The sequence below is a fragment of the Salmo salar genome, chromosome 13 (assembly GCF_965601325.2).
Source record: "Salmo salar chromosome 13, fSalSal1, whole genome shotgun sequence".
In the NCBI taxonomy this organism is placed as follows: Eukaryota; Metazoa; Chordata; class Actinopteri; order Salmoniformes; family Salmonidae; genus Salmo; species Salmo salar.
The window spans coordinates 42419646-42435583 of record NC_138303.1 but is presented as its reverse complement, the minus strand read 5'-3'; the positions used below and the strand labels follow the sequence as shown (position 1 = coordinate 42435583).

The following is a 15938-nucleotide window of genomic DNA, read 5'->3' as shown; positions in this document are numbered from 1 at the left end:
CCCCCCCTTCGCCAATCCTCCCACTACGGAGGTGGCTCTGGCTCTGGGCGTACCTCCCGTTCAGCAGACTCTGGGCTGAGAGGCGTCACTGGAAGCCCCGGGCTGAGAGGCATCGCTGGAGGCCCCGCGCTGAGAGACGTTGCTGGAGGCCCCGCGCTGAGAGATGTCGCTGGAGGCTCCGGGCTGAGAGGCGTCGTTGGAGGCCCCGGCCTGAGAGGCGTCGCTGGAGGCCCCGGCCTGAGGGGCGTCGCTGGGGGCTCCGGGCTGAGGAGCGTCGCTGGAGGCTCCGAGCTGAGGAGCATCGCTGGAGGCTCCTGCCTGGGGAGCGTCGCTGGAGGCTCCTGCCTGGGGAGCATCGCTGGAGGCTCCTGCCTGGGGAGTGTCGCTTGGAGGCTCCGGGCTGAGGAGCGTCGCTTGGAGGCTCCGGGCTGAGGAGCGTCGCTGGAGGCTCCGGGCTGAGGAGTGTCGCTGGAGGCTCCGGGCTGAGGAGTATCGCTGGAGGCCCCGGCCTGAGAGGTGTCGCTGGAGGCCCCGGCCTGAGGGGCGTTGCTGGGGGCTCCAGGCTGAGGAGCGTCGCTGGAGGCTCCGGGCTGAGGAGCGTCGCTGGAGGCTCCGGGCTGAGGGGTGTCGCTGGGTGCTCCGGGCTGAAGAGCATCGCTGGAGGCTCCTGACTGGGGAGCGTCGCTGGAGGCTCCTCACTGGGGAGCGTCGCTGGAGGCTCCTGACTGAAGAGCGTTGCTGGAGGCTCCGGGCTGAAGAGCGTCGCTGGAGACTCCTGACTGGGGAGCGTCGCTGGACGGAGAGTGCGCGGAGCAGGCACAGGACGTACTGGGCCTTGGAGGCGCACTGGAGGTCTGGCGCTCAGGGCTGGCACAACCCGTCCTGGCCCGATGCTGACTATAGCCCGGCAAGGGCGGAGTGCTGGCACAGGACGAACTGGGCTGTGCTGGGGAATGCGGGGCACCGTATATGGAGCAAGCGTAGGATATCCTGGGCCCAGGATTCTCACTGGAGGTCTGCCACTTACAGCTAGCATAACCCGTCTTGGCTCAATGCTCACTCTAGCCCGGCAAGGGCGAAGCGCTGGCACAGGACGAACTGGGCTGTGCTGGTGAATGCAGGGTATCGTGCGTGGAGCCGGCGTAGGATATCCTGGGCTGAGGAGCCGCACTGGAGGCCAGATACGTTGAGCCGGCGCACTTTTCCCTGGCTACCGGCTAACTGTCGCACGACAACGTTGAGGAGCCTGTATCGACCGCACCGGGCTGTGAGAACATATGGGCGACATAGTGCGCCTTCCTCCATACTGCCTAGCTCCTCCCTCTGTGCGTCTGCTCTGTCGTGCGCTTTCCACCAGTCCCTTTCTCCGGAATCCAGCGTCGTCATCCGCTCTTGACTCCCCGACCGGCTCTGGTTTCCTCCATGGCTCCCTCCGAAATGCCCGGGACGTTAGGTCAGGGTTCCCCCCTGACCTAGCAAAACTCCCCTTATGCCCCCCCGCCCAAAAAAATGTTTTGGGGCTGCCCCTTCACCTCCTGAATAGGAGGATACAACGCCTTGTAATTCCGTCGTTCCCTCTTCGCTTCCTCCAGCTCCTCCTTCGGGCGCTGGTACTCCCCAGCCTGGCTCCATGGACCCTTTCCATCGAGGATCTCCTCCCACGTCCACGACTCGAGATACCTCCTCTCCTGCTCCTTACCCCGCTGCTTGGTCTTCTTTTGGTGGGTGGTTCTGTCATATTCGTCGATGAAAGGGGACCAAAGCGCCGCGGGGTTCCGTAAGGTTCTCAGACTATACAGGAAACAACCACCCACAAACCCAAAGGAAAAAACAGGCTGCCTAAGTATGGCTTCCAATCAGAGACAACGAAAAAACACCTGCCTCTGATTGGAAACCATACTCGGCCACACATAGAAAATGAACATAGAAAAAGAAAACTAGAACATATCCCCTGGAAACAAACCAACCCCAAAGCACACAGAAACAACACTCCCCTGCCACGCCCTGACCATACTACAATGACCAATGACCCCTTTACTGGTCAGGACGTGACAGCTGGTAACATAACTGATTACATACAGTAAGCTATTTTGTAATCAGATGACATGTAACTTACTACATGTAATAAGTTACTCCCCAACCCTGAATATTTCCCATGTCTTATCAAATAAATGGTTTCATAGAAAAGACAGTTAACATGGAGACTAGCATGTATGCTGGTAAGAGGTGTTTTTCTGCAAGACAGTTTCAAGGTTAAAGCTAATAATGAAATGACTTTACTTTGTTTCAGGTGGCATTGCTGCGAGCTCATGCTGGAGAGCATCTTCTGCTTGGAGTTGCAAAGAGGTCTATGTTGTACAAGGACCTCCTGCTATTAGGTAAAGTCAAGATAACATCTTAGCTACAGTACATCACATATGTCATATAATAGACTAGTTATAATTGTCAGAATAGTTTATGATAGCAATAATATGATACTTGTTTGGGGGGGGGGGGGGGGGGGGGTCATCAAACACAGAGTGATCCTACCCTACAAGACAGTTATTTTTTTCTGTTCTTTATAGGAAATGACCACATTATTCCCCGGAACTGCCCTGAGTTGGAAGTGATCCGGGTAACAGTTAGGATTCTGGACGAGCTAGTGCTGTCCTTCCAGGAGCACCAGATAGACGACAATGAATACGCTTGTTTGAAAGCCATTGTTTTCTTCGATCCAGGTACTACATGAAACACAACATCACCTTTAAAATAAACAGACTATCAATCGAGGGCAATAACTTTTGTGTTGAAAAATAAACATGATGTTACCAGTGAGTAACAAAACTATTGACTAGAAATGGTTGTTCTATGAGCAATATGACCAGGCAGTGAGTGACCAAGCTATTGACCAAACACCTACTCTCTCCTGCTCCAGATGCCAAAGGTCTGAGTGACCCCAGTAAGATCAAGCGAATGCGTTACCAGATTCAGGTCAGCCTAGAGGACTACATCAACGACCGGCAGTATGACTCCCGGGGGCGCTTCGGAGAGCTGCTCCTGCTGCTGCCCACACTACAGAGCATCACCTGGCAGATGATCGAACAGATACAGTTTGTCAAGCTATTTGGGATGGCCAAGATTGACAACCTGCTCCAAGAGATGCTCTTAGGAGGTTAGCCTTCTTGATATTGTTACTGAGAAACAACAATTCTAAATCTATGGCCAAAAGTAATGCCAAAAGAACTGAGTACAAACAAGTTTCCATGAGTTCTATTGTCTAAAGAAGTGTACACTCTTCAATAGGATAAAATGCTAGTTAGTTATCATACTGTATTACCAATGGACAGTGTCACAGTGAATGAGGAAACTAACTGTTTGTGTGATTTTTGCATGCTTTGTGGTTTCCCTCAGGTTCTGCTAACGAGGCAACTCACACACCTCACTCTCTCCATCCACACCTGGTTCAGGAACACCTCAGCAACAATGTCATTGTGGCCAGCAACATGGCTACTCCCATCCATAACGTCCAAATCTGTGAGTATCAATAACTACATATGCCCGACTTTAAATGTCCAACTCTGAGGGCAGGTTCCCCAAAAACAGATTAAGCCTAGTCCTGGATTCAAAAGCACCGAAAGTTGTGTCCGGGACACCGACCACAAAATGTACCTAAAAATGCCCAAGATTCTCAACCAACGATGGGCTCAGTGGCATCAATCCACTCCCATTTGCAACAGTCAGGTAGTTGGAAGGACAAACAAGCTTGGCAGAATAATCCACTAAATTCTTCAGAGAGACTAATCAGGCTTACTTTGTCAAAGAAAACGTCTGTTATTTTTTTCTTAACATTTTTAATTCCTTCAGAAATTTCACAAAAGTGCTTATTCCTTGTCTGGAAAATAAATAGTTTTCTTTCCAAGTAATGTCATGCCACAAGGTAAATATGCTGCTTTGCTGTGTACCTGACTGACTGCGTAGTTTAGTGAATTCCTCCACTAACTGATTCTTTCTGGTTTGTTGCAGCCACTCCTGAAACTCCAATTCCCTCTCCTCCCACAGCCTCTAGTTCAGAACACTATAAGATGGCTCAAGGGGTTATAGCCACCGTGCCCAAGCAAACTAGCTCCATCCCGCAGCCAACCATCACCAAACAAGAAGCCATCTAACGCAGAACTGGACCCCACAAACCCCGTCCAACAAAGCATTCACAATTTCATAATCTTCACTAGTATCTCTATTTCTTTATATATACTCAGTATAAAGATGAAAAACAATTCATATGTGAGAAACACTTATTCTCAACAAATCTCAGGAGTGTACTGTACAGTTGGGATACATTAGTCAACTGACCCCCACCAGAGGTACATAGGCCTAATAATATTATTACATGTACAATGTAGTATCAAGCAGACAAGAGATGAGAACGACATTGTCATGTTTTTAAATAATGTAATAATGTGACAGACATAGCTGTATAATAGGTTGTCAATTGGTTCAGAATTATTATTTTTTTTACTTTTTCAAGTTCTATTCAACTTGCTGTATGACAGTTGTGTTTCATTGAAATATGTCCCTGTCTAATATGGTTTAATATGTCCCTGTCTATATGTTCTAAAAATCGCTATTTAGTTCTGTAGTAACGTGCTTAAATGTTTGAATTAAAACAGCGCAGTCCATTTAATACTGTATACTTTCTGTGGAGCCACTTCATAAAAGCTTAAGGCATTCACAGGTTGAGGAACTCACAATGTTTTCCCATTTGAAATAAATGCATTGCATTGGTGTTTAGACGTAACAAATATTTGCAGTTTTGCTGTAAAGACATGTTAGTGTATTTTGTTTGACTATAGACTCCTTTGGTGTCATGGTATTATAACTACTAAATTACAGAATAAACTGTGCCTTTCATTCAATACTGCCTTACACTGGAAAGATGGGCAATATGTTTCACCTTACAATGTGAAGATGAATAAAATGTAAATGTTTATTTTTAAACCACTTTGCACTGCCCCTTATTTAATTACACAATACAAGTACTTAATGGAACCTTAACTTATATGGTATGAGACCAATAACATCTCATTTAAAAATGTAGAAAGCATAGCCTATCCACTGTTAATAAACCCTGATTTTTATGTCAGAAGGAAAAATATAATTTGCTACATTATTTCAGAGGTCTCTCCTCCTGTCACCCTATATCTATCACACATTTGTCTGGAAAAGTCAATATTGTACAACAAGTTAAGTGAATGAGAAAACTAGATGATTTGTTATCTTCATTTTACTGTTCTTAGTTATTACTAAGCTATGGTATTGAAGATGAAGATAGCCTACAATCATCAAGATGTGTACTTCTCAATTATTGTTAGCATGGTATTATGATATGGATAATGGTCAATGACCATAATGATATTCAATGTTTCTTTATCGAGGACAGGTTAACCCTGGCTAAAGAATTAGTGACATTTCAAAACCAGTTTGAATTAATGTCGGCTGTTTTAGTCTCTGACGAATGAAAAGCCGTGGCCTACGTGGCAGTGCATGGTCAGGATAAATAGTACAAGGGGTGTTTCTTCAGGCTGATAACATGTCATAAAGTAACTGCAGATAGCTGTGAAATAAAGCTTCTCATAGCTTATTTTTCTACTTGAGTAAGCTAAAGAAAAAGTCAGTAATTTCTTCATCGGTAGAAGGCATTTACATTTTTGTGTTTGTTGGTGCACCCATTTCTAGCAGGTTGTACTGTTTATCTCTGTCACCTCCCCTCCATTTCTCGTTACAGTAATAGGGTCAACTTCGAGTTTTGTTAACAAGTGTAGGGAAATAAAGATTTTACCAGTTCATTGCGGTCCAGTGTGTGGAGTAGTGTGGTCTTACAGGCATGTTTTGGAGCGTGTAGCAGCGACAGTGCAACAGAAAAAGGCTATTGTCTATTTAGAATTTCTATGACCTATCCATTGAAGCCAAAAGGGGGCAGCTGTAACGCAAGCGTTCAAACCAATTTGCTCAAACTCTAGGCCTATCAACCGACGTTTGTGGTGCAATTGCGCCATCTATCGGATCCAATGACCACAGAAAACCTGTCCATTATCAGGTGCATATCACGCGCTTGGACTTTACTTCATATTATAGAAGGCCTAGGTTAACCATTTTATTCTGAAGATGATTAAATATAAAGTGTGTATCATAAATTACATTTTAATTTCATTTCATTTACATTACATTTACATTACATTTACATTTAAGTCATTTAGCAGATTTAATATAATTAATATAATATAATAATTTAATTTAATTTAATCTGTATAAATATGTATCCGGAAAAAAAAAAAAAACTAAAGCCAACACAATTCATAATAGCCTATTTAGGGGTTGATGTATAATTTTGATCATGATTTGTTGTTACAATGTACTGTAGCAAGTACTGAATGACGCAGCTCATCACATGCTTCAGAGTAACCAAAGAGAGAAAGAATCTCGCGCCACCCGGAACTGGCCGCGGATTGCTCCAGAAAGGTGGTCGTCACTAGTTATTACAGCCACAAAGTTATAAACCCCGCCCATTTCTACAATTTATCTTTTCAAAATGCGATTTTAAACCTAACCCAAACCTTAACCACACTGATAACGTTATGCCTAACCCTGACCTTAAATTAAGACCAAAATGCTCATTTTGTTTTAATGAATTTTTACGATACAGCCAGTTTTGTCTGTGGCTGTGGTAACTAGTGGAAACCCAGAAAGGTTGGTTTGTTGTTGGCAGCTTCTGTTTTGATTAAATAAGCATTCGTCTGGAGAACACTTTTGACCCTGGAAAAAAAAAAAAACGATCGTCATTCTGGTTGGTATTCAGAATCCGCAGTAACTTGCAGGCACAGCTTCTCGAGTACAGCGCGGTCAAAAGCAGAATGTATGGGAAATACAGGATAGGGTTTACAATACAGTGTTTTCAAGATATTGTCGTGACATTTATGTTGTTTAGGTCACTGCTGTTGCTGTAGGCTAGACTAGAGAATACACACAAGTTTGTGGCTACAGTGAGTGTATGACTAATTGCTGATAACAACCTTAGAGATGTTCTGTGGTAATTGTGGTATTTCTCATGTGGTTCTACTGTCTTGTAATGCTCTCCAGTCCAGGTTTTCTTGTACCACGACTTTTTTCTGCTGTGTTGTTTTATCCAGACATGTATGTGGTATTTGTTTATATTTTAGTGGCCAAAATGATGTCTGAAGAAAGCGCGCCCATGAGGCACATTGATCTTGGGTCTCCTCCTCCTCTGGAACCACCAGCGGCTGGTTACAGGTTCCCCGGCCCTCCGCCACCCAACTACTCCTGCACTCTGACCCCTGAGCTGGTAGCCAAAGCCCGGGAGGAGCTACAGGAGAAGCCAGAGTGGAGGCTGAGAGATGTGCAGGCCCTGAGGGACATGGTGCTGAAGGAGCAGCCTAACCTCCGAACCAGGCTGGACGATGCCTTCCTCCTGCGCTTCCTACGGGCCAGGTATATCATGATGCATTACAGTACCTACCCATAATGCTCTGGGAAACTGTCCCTAAGCGTCTCAGAGTAGGAGTTCTGATCTAGGATCAGGCCCTCCGTCCATATAAAAACTGATCCTAGATCAGCACTCATACTCTAATACTGTTTATGAATATGGGCCCTGGTTTCTTCTTATTCAAGATGTTCTATCTTGAAGCTAACATAATGGTGTCCTGTCCCATGTCCTTGTCCAACCACCAGGAAGTTTGACTATGACCGTGCCATGCAGCTTCTCCTCAACTACCATACCAGTCGGCGGGCCTGGCCTGAGGTCTTCCAGGACCTGAAACCTTCCACTATCAAACATGTGTTAGACCTGGGCTTCCTCACTGTCCTGCCCCATCCAGACCCTAATGGACGCTACATCCTCTGTCTCAGACCTGGTCAGTGTGTTAGCTCGCACTATCTAATGTATTTCCATGTCCAAGAAGGGCTCTAACTCTTTTTCTTTCATCTTTATTTGGTAACACTTCATATGAACATATCGTAGAAGAACAGACCAATAGAATAACATTTTATTTAATCCATAGGAGACGGAAATTGATCATTTACAATGCCCTATGAGCTATGTATAATTAAACAATAAGGCACGAGGGGGTGTGGTATATGGCCAATATACCACGACTAAGGGCTGTTCTTAGGCACGACGCAAAGCGGAGTGGCCATATACCACAAACCCCCGAGGTGCCTTATTGCTATTATAAACTGGTTACCAACGTAATTAGTAGTAAAAATAAATGTTTTGTAATACCATTGATATACTGTCTGATATACGACGGCTGTCAGCCCATCAGCATTCAGGGCTCGAACCACCCAGTTTATAATACACTATAATGCATGACATAGGAGCTAATAGCTGCTCATAAACATATACAGCAAAAACAAAAATTGGAATCTTGAAAACATGTTTGCCAATAGCCTTGATATAATAGATTCAAATTGTCCTATGCTTGACCTTTTTCGGTGTTACTAAATACAAATTATTTTACAACAGGAAAATGGAAAGCGAATGATTATCCATTTGAGGACAACATCCGGGCAATTTACCTGACTCTGGAGAAGCTGATTCAGCCAGAGGAGACTCAGGTTAATGGGATCGTCATCTTAGCAGACTACACTGGGGTGGGCTTGTCTCAGGCATCCAATCCGGGCCCATTCCTGGCCAAGAAGGTTGTCAGCATCCTTCAGGTAACCTTATTACTGTTCTGATATTTACGTTTTGATATTATCAACCATAACATCATGATCAAAGTACACTCGAATCAGATCTCAAATATTTATCTTATCAAACACCCTTGAGAAAGATACTCTTGGCTTGTGTATTTTGTAAATAATATAAATAGATTTGAATTTCAATGTTGCATTTCAGGATAGCTTCCCAATAAGAATCAAGGCTGTTAACATCATAAATGAGCCCCGGATTTTCAAAGGGATCTTTGCAATAATTAAGCCTTTTTTGAAGGAGAAGATGGCAGAGAGGGTGAGTCTTTCTTCTTATCCTCCTTTTTCTGTACACAGTAACCTGTTGAATGTTGATCACTGCATTCAGATTTAATTTAATAAAATCTAATTTTATTTGTCACATGCGCCGAATACAACAGGTATAAACCTTAGCGTGAAATGCTTACTTCAAGCCCTTAAAACCTCTTACATCTAGACGTTCCGCTAGCGGAACACCTGCTCCAATATCCAATGATAGGCGTGGCGCGAATTACAAATTCCTCAAAAATACAAAAACTTCAATTTTTCAAACATATGACTATTTCACAGCATTTTAAAGACAAGACTCTCCTTTATCTAACCACACTGTCCGATTTCAAAAAGGCTTTACAGCGAAAGCAAAACATTAGATTATGTCAGCAGAGTACCCAGCCAGAAATAATCAGACACCCATTTTTCAAGCTAGAATATAATGTCACAAAAAACAAAACCACAGCTAAATGCAGCACTAACCTTTGATGATCTTCATCAGATGACACACCTAGGACATTATGTTATACAATACATGCATGTTTTGTTCAATCAAGTTCATATTTATATCAAAAACCAGCTTTTTACATTAGCATGTGACGTTCAGAACTAGCATACCCCCCGCAAACCTCCGGTGAATTTACTAAATTACTCACGATAAACGTTCACAAAAAACATAACAATTATTTTAAGAATTATAGATACAGAACTCCTTTGTGCAATCGAGGTGTCCGATTTTAAAATAGCTTTTCGGTGAAAGCACATTTTGCAATATTCTGAGTAGATAGCCCAGCCATCACGGCTAGCTATTTAGACACCCACCAAGTTTAGCCCTGACCAAACTCCGATTTACTATTATAAAAGTTTGATTACCTTTGGTGTTCTTCGTCAGAATGCACTCCCAGGACTGCTACTTCAATAACAAATGTTGGTTTGGTTCAAAATAATCCATCGTTATATCCAGATAGCGGCGTTTTGTTCGTGCGTTCAAGACACTATCCGAAGTGTAAATAAGGGTCACGAGCATGGCGCATTTCGTGACAAAAGATTTCTAAATATTCCATTACCGTACTTCGAAGCATGTCAACCGCTGTTTAAAATAAATTTTTATGCCATTTTTCTCGTAAAAAAGCGATAATATTCCGACCGGGAATCTGCGTTTAGGTAAACAGACGAAAGAAAACAAAGCATGGGGTCGACTCGGGCACGAGCCTGAGTCTCACAGTACTGTAACCAGCCACTATCCAAACGCGCAAATTTTTTTCAGCCAGAGCCTGCAAAGCCACGATTCAGCTTTTTGCCGCCTTCTGAGAGCCCATGGGAGCCGTAGGAAGTGTCACGTAACAGCAGAGATCCCCTGTAATGGATAGAGATAATCAAGAAGGGCAAGAAATTGTCAGACAGGGCACTTCCTGCATGGAATCTTCTCAGGTTTTGGCCTGCCAAATGAGTTCTGTTATACTCACAGACACCATTCAAACAGTTTTAGAAACTTTGGAGTGTTTTCTATCCAAAGCTAATAATTATATGCATATTCTAGTTTCTGGGCAGGAGTAATAATCAGATTAAATCGGGTACGTTTTTTATCCGGCTGTGAAAATACTGCCCCCTAGCCATAACAGGTTTTTAACCATCATTGCAGTTTTAAGAAAATAGAGTTAAGAAAATATTTACTAAATAAACTAAAGTAAAAAATAAAATAAAATACAAATTAAAAAGTAACACAATAAAATAACAATAACGAGGCTATATACAGGGGTTATACCCTGATGAAGACAGCTTGTCTGTCGAAATGTTGGACATAACATTTTTTTGCATCTGAGCTCCTAGAGTGCCCTGCTCTCCTTGATTTTTTTTATATATATAGGGGTTACCAGTGATATGACTTTCAGTGAATTCAAATGTATTTAAAGCCATTATGAATTAACTTAATCAAATGAACAGGAGTACTTGAAGTACTGTATGCTCCTTTGTGATTCTGTGACACATCAGTCTAACATAATTCCCTTTATTTTTCATACAGTACGTTCTCCATGGGTCAGACCTGCGCTCTTTGCACCGCAACATCCCTCGATCCGTCCTGCCAGAGGAGTATGGTGGGGTAGCCGGCCACCTCGACATGTCAGCCTGGTCGAAGACATTACTGGACTCTGAGGAGGAGTTTATAGTGGAGTTCTGCCAGCCAGATCCTCTAGAGGGCGTAGTTCTCCCAGACTCCATGCCGTTTGAAGGGCAGCAGCCTGGTGGTGCTGCCCAGGATGATGACACCTTCAGGGGGCTACGCTCTCAGCTCTACTACTGTTACTGATACTGACCGTCACCTCTCTCTCGTTTAACTACTGTGAGGACACTAGCCTGGTCCCAGATGTGTTTGTGCTGTCTTGCCAACGCCTATAGTCATTTATGTGACAATGGCCATAGGAGTTGGTTAAACAGCACAACTAGATCTGGGACTAGGCTATGAGAACACTACTGTTTCTTTTGAAACATTTATCTATGTTTTATCATGGTCCCATGGGGCAAGTTTTCAATGTTATTTAGTAGAAATCACTACAGGAGGAGCTAAATAGTCATCTGGGCCCATATTCAAAAAGCGTCTCAGAGTAGGAGTGCTGATTATAGGATTGTTTTTTACCTTTGAGATCATAATTAATACAATTATATGGACATGGGAGACGCTTTATGAGTTCAGGGCCTACTACATGGCCAAGCATAAGGCAGCTTCAGGTTTTGGCAAAGAGGCTTAATAGGAGCTGCCTCTCGGTTTCAAACAATTTCCAGTGTTACATTTATTTCCTATAGAGGAAGACGATCAACTGTGCCCATTTGAAATGCCACTCACTTCCGCTTTCTTCTTAATTTCTCAGAATACATGTACTGAGGCTGTTCCTGTTAGACTTCCTCTGCATGGTCATATTCAAACACCATGTTGTAGCCTTACCCGATCCATACTTTGCCTTAATCTATTTTCAATAATGATAGGGGTAATGAATGGGTTATGGTTAATGGGTTATGAATGGGATTTCATTTGTAACCATATAAGGTTGCCACTTTTATCCAGAGCAATGAGTGGATAGCCAACAATTTTAGCATGTGTATGTGATCCCTGCAGGAATTGAAACCAGTGATGAACTTGCCATCGGTGGTGCCACGCTCTTACTAACTGAGCCACTCAAGACCTGTAATGTCTGAGTTACTGAGAGCCCTAGCCTACAGTATGACATGTGCATTCGTTCTTATTAAGACACGTTTTACTAGTGCTGATCAGTTAATACAGCCTGACTTCAAGGACGTAACATAGTAAACACAAATCTGTGACACTCAAATTACAGTAGTATGATACGTTACATTTGGTATGGTTACATAAGACAGAAGGTTACTTAAGCCAAAAACTAAAGTGGGGAGGATGGGTGGGCGTATAACGCAAACGTCTAGCAACCCAAAGGTCACGTGTATCGAACAACATCACAGACAACAGATTTGTGTTTACTATGTTACATCTACCCCGGAGTCCAGGTTGGTTATTTCTCGTTCATCCTGATTTGATTTCACCCACTAGCATTGTAGATAGTGGATAGTTCTAAAATAGTAACTACAATATTACATATTAATGTCAACATAGCTGACATTTATCTACATGAAATGGCCTTGTTAATGCATTGTTCTAGACAAGTTTGAATCCACAGACAGATAATTATTTTCATAATTACAAACCGATACCTGCTTTATGTTTTCTTTGCATTATACCAATAGTGACAACACTTCGAGCTGGTTTCCTGAACACAGATTAAGCCTAGTTGTAGACTAAAAAGGATGTTCAATGGAAATTCTCCATTAGTACAGAACTAAGCCTAATCTGTGATTGGAAAACCAGCCCATAATGTTCTGTTTTAATCTCAACCCAGGGTACAGAAGCCAGTTCTATGGGGGACTCCACCCAGCAACACTGGAGCTATAAGTCAGTTTTTGCCAAATATTTTATTATTACCACAGGTCATTTAGAGATGAGGTTATATTGCCACCAAGAATGTGCAAAGCTGTCATCAAGGCAAAGGGTGGCTACTTTGAAGAATCTCAAATATAAAATATATTTTGATTTGTTTAACACTTTTTTGGTTACTACATGATTCCATATGTGTTATTTCATTGTTTTGATGTCTTCACTATTATTCTACAATGTAGAAAATAGTACAAATAAAGGAAAACCCTTGAATGAGTAGGTGTGTCCAAACTTTTGACTGGTACTGGATATATATATCAGCCTATATATATCAGCCTATATATATATATATAGGCCTATTATTCATTATTTTATGAAAGACCAAAGTGTTTTTGAAATATTTTATTTTGTCATTGTTACATTGCACAATGTTATATTGTAATTAGCTAAAACGTTTATTTTTCTAAGCATGTCTGCAATCAATCAAGTGTATTTATAAAGCCCTTTTTACATCAGCAGATGTCACAAAGCGCTATACAGAAACTCAGCCAAAAACCACGAACAGCAAGCAATGCAGATGTCCTCCCTCATATTGCAGAGTAAACCTATATCGATCAAGAGATTAATAAACTAATTTCAAATGCAGATGTTGTGTATTCTGCAAAACCCTTACATGTCCATTAGGCCTAGAGGATGGTTTGCACATAGAGATCTTAGGGCAGTGTTCCCCAACTAGCGGCCCACAGGACAAATTTGGCCCGCGGGTGATTTTATTTGGCCCCCCAAGTTTTCTGAGCAAAAAAAGTGTTTATTTTATTGTTGGACATAAAAGACTAAAAACACCAGCAAATCGGCTCCAAGTGATTTTAATTTTGGAAATCGGTTCCAAAGTATTCCCACACATAATATAATATGTGATCATATACAAACGTAAGCAAGGTTTGAAATGATTATGTTTTAGTCAAATGTTATATATGCTTGGGCTTCTTGCAGTCAATTTGCAGTCTACAAATGATTTGTAATTATGTTCTGGCCCCCTGACCATCCACTTAAGTAAAAATTGTCCTGGGGCTGAATTTAGTTGATGATCCATGTCCTAGGGTATGCATGGGTAGAATAGAACATGGACCGGCTTCCCAAAAGCATATTAAAACCTCTACGGGATCAGTGTCCCCCCCCCCCGCGGGACCGTTGAGCTAACGTAGGCTAATGTGATTAGCATGAGGTTGTAAGTAACAAGAACATTTCCCAGGACATAGACATATCTGATATGGGCAGAAAGCATAAATTATTGTTAATCTAACTGCACTGTCCAGTTTACAGTAGCTACTACAGTGAAGTCATACCATGCTATTGTTTGAGGAGAGTGCACAGTTATGAACTTGAAAATGTATTAATAAACCAATTAGGCACATTTGGGCAGTCTTGATACAACATTTTGAACAGAAATGCAATGATTCAATGAATCAGCCTAAAACTTTGCACATACACTGCTGCCATCTAGTGGCCAACATCTAAATTGCGCCTAACCTGGCATTGTGGCATTTCTCTTGCATTTCAAAGATGATGAAGAAAAAAAGGGGGAAAAAAGGTTTTTTCTTTGTATCATCTTTTACCAGATCTAATGTGTTATATTCTCCTACATTAACTTCACATTTCCACAAACTTCAAAGTGTTTCCTTTCAAATGTCATCAAGAATATGCACATCCTTGCTTCAGGTCCTGAGCTACATTCTGGTTTGAATTGGGTAAGCATTAGAATAAGACACCTCAATATTTGCAGCTGTAGGTGGTAATATCTCAAGGAGCTAATCCGTCGTAAGTATTGTGAAATAATTATAATGTTAAGGTAAGATTTGAATGGAGAACGCTGATCCGAGAGCAGCACTCATTTCTTTCGATCATATCAGTAGGGTAACTTGGGGGAAACTGTTCCCCTTGTAAATCATGCAGTGCGTTATGTCAAGGTCACAGAATTTAGAGAAACAACAAATTTCAGTAAGCTGAAAGCTTAAATTCTTGTTAATATAACTGCACTATCCAATTTACAGTAGCTATTACTGCGAAAAAAGTGCCATGCTATTGTTTGAGGAGAGCTCCTAACAACAAAACTGTTTTTTCACCGCGATAGGTTTGATAAATTCACCTCTGAAGGTGAAATGTGTACTTACATTCTGAAATATTGCTCTGATCTATCGTCCAAAGGGTCCCAGAGATAACATGAAGTGTCGTTTTGTTAGATAAAATCATTTTTCATATCCTAAAAAGGTCCATATAGCATGCACAATCGATTTTGTATTTCTACTCATTCAATTTTCAATGAAAGGAATCTGAAAATCTCAACCTAAACATTGTTTTAATGAGTAAAATCACATTCACATCTATTCCTCAGAGATCCTAGAAGGAAACAAGACTTCACTATTTCATTAGGGGTGTAGTATATCCTATAGGACACCTTCATGGCACGCCGATGACGCGGGCGGCCATCACTTGAACGACTGTATCTTTGTCAAATAAGCACCAATCGGGGCCAAGCAAAGCTAGCTAGATAGTCAATGAGCTGGGCTTTACGGGAGTATCTGGAAACCATGTATATGTCGTAAAATGTAGCTACTAACATTGTACAACAGCATGCCTTTTCATTTTGGATAACAATTATAAGGATTTCCAGAGTTATGAAGATAAGAAAACTGGTTGTTTTGCAAATACTAATACTTGGAAAGCTAAATCAAAGTCCAAGTAAACAGATTTGATGATATTCTTGCAGAAAAATTGAATATTAATGTGAATGTCTCCTTCACGATTTGTCCAAATGTACCTGGGGACTTCACACTAACAGTCTTGAGGTTCAGTCACACTTCAAGTTATCAATTTGAAACGTTGCACATACACTGCTGCCATCTTGTGGACACTATCAGAATTACAACCAGAGTGATGGCTATTACTGTGACCTTTCTCTTGCATTTCAAAGATGGTGGTAAAAAAAACACTGGTTGGTTTTTTCTTT

At 42.0% G+C, this 15938-nt stretch overlaps 2 protein-coding genes across 8 annotated transcripts in view; both read left to right on the top strand.

Moving 5' to 3' along the window:
* The window catches only part of LOC106567096 (hepatocyte nuclear factor 4-alpha), a 33208-nt gene extending 28234 nt beyond the window's left edge, over positions 1–4974 (top strand). For all 4 annotated transcript variants that reach the window (XM_014135985.3, XM_045693270.2, XM_014135984.2 and 1 more), the window contains exons 6-10: positions 2291–2378; positions 2565–2717; positions 2915–3151; positions 3391–3513; positions 4003–4974. In XM_014135985.3, coding sequence (XP_013991460.1) covers positions 2291–2378; positions 2565–2717; positions 2915–3151; positions 3391–3513; positions 4003–4145 — 744 coding nt within the window. In that variant the 3' untranslated portion in view covers positions 4146–4974. The remainder of the gene's footprint in view (positions 1–2290; positions 2379–2564; positions 2718–2914; positions 3152–3390; positions 3514–4002) is intronic.
* A 1571-nt stretch (positions 4975–6545) lies between these two features.
* Positions 6546–13208, top strand: LOC106567098 (alpha-tocopherol transfer protein-like). Of its 4 annotated transcripts, none has more exons than XM_014135992.3 (6): positions 6546–6723; positions 7194–7482; positions 7723–7904; positions 8516–8709; positions 8891–9001; positions 11015–13208. In XM_014135992.3, exons 2-6 carry the CDS (start codon positions 7202–7204, stop codon positions 11297–11299), a joined length of 1053 nt encoding a protein of 350 aa, XP_013991467.1. In that variant the 5' UTR covers positions 6546–6723; positions 7194–7201; the 3' UTR covers positions 11300–13208. The 4 variants fall into 4 exon arrangements, with proteins under 4 accessions (XP_013991467.1, XP_013991466.1, XP_013991465.1 ...); XM_014135991.3 differs by having other exon boundaries at positions 6546–6889; XM_014135990.3 differs by having other exon boundaries at positions 6547–6820.
* The last annotated feature ends 2730 nt before the right edge of the window (positions 13209–15938 follow it).

Coding starts and splice junctions, on each gene's coding strand:
- LOC106567098 (XM_014135989.3), top strand. Junction 8,710..8,890: donor AGGTTGTCAGCATCCTTCAG/GTAACCTTATTA, acceptor GTTGCATTTCAG/GATAGCTTCCCAATAAGAAT. Junction 9,002..11,014: donor AGGAGAAGATGGCAGAGAGG/GTGAGTCTTTCT, acceptor TTTTTCATACAG/TACGTTCTCCATGGGTCAGA.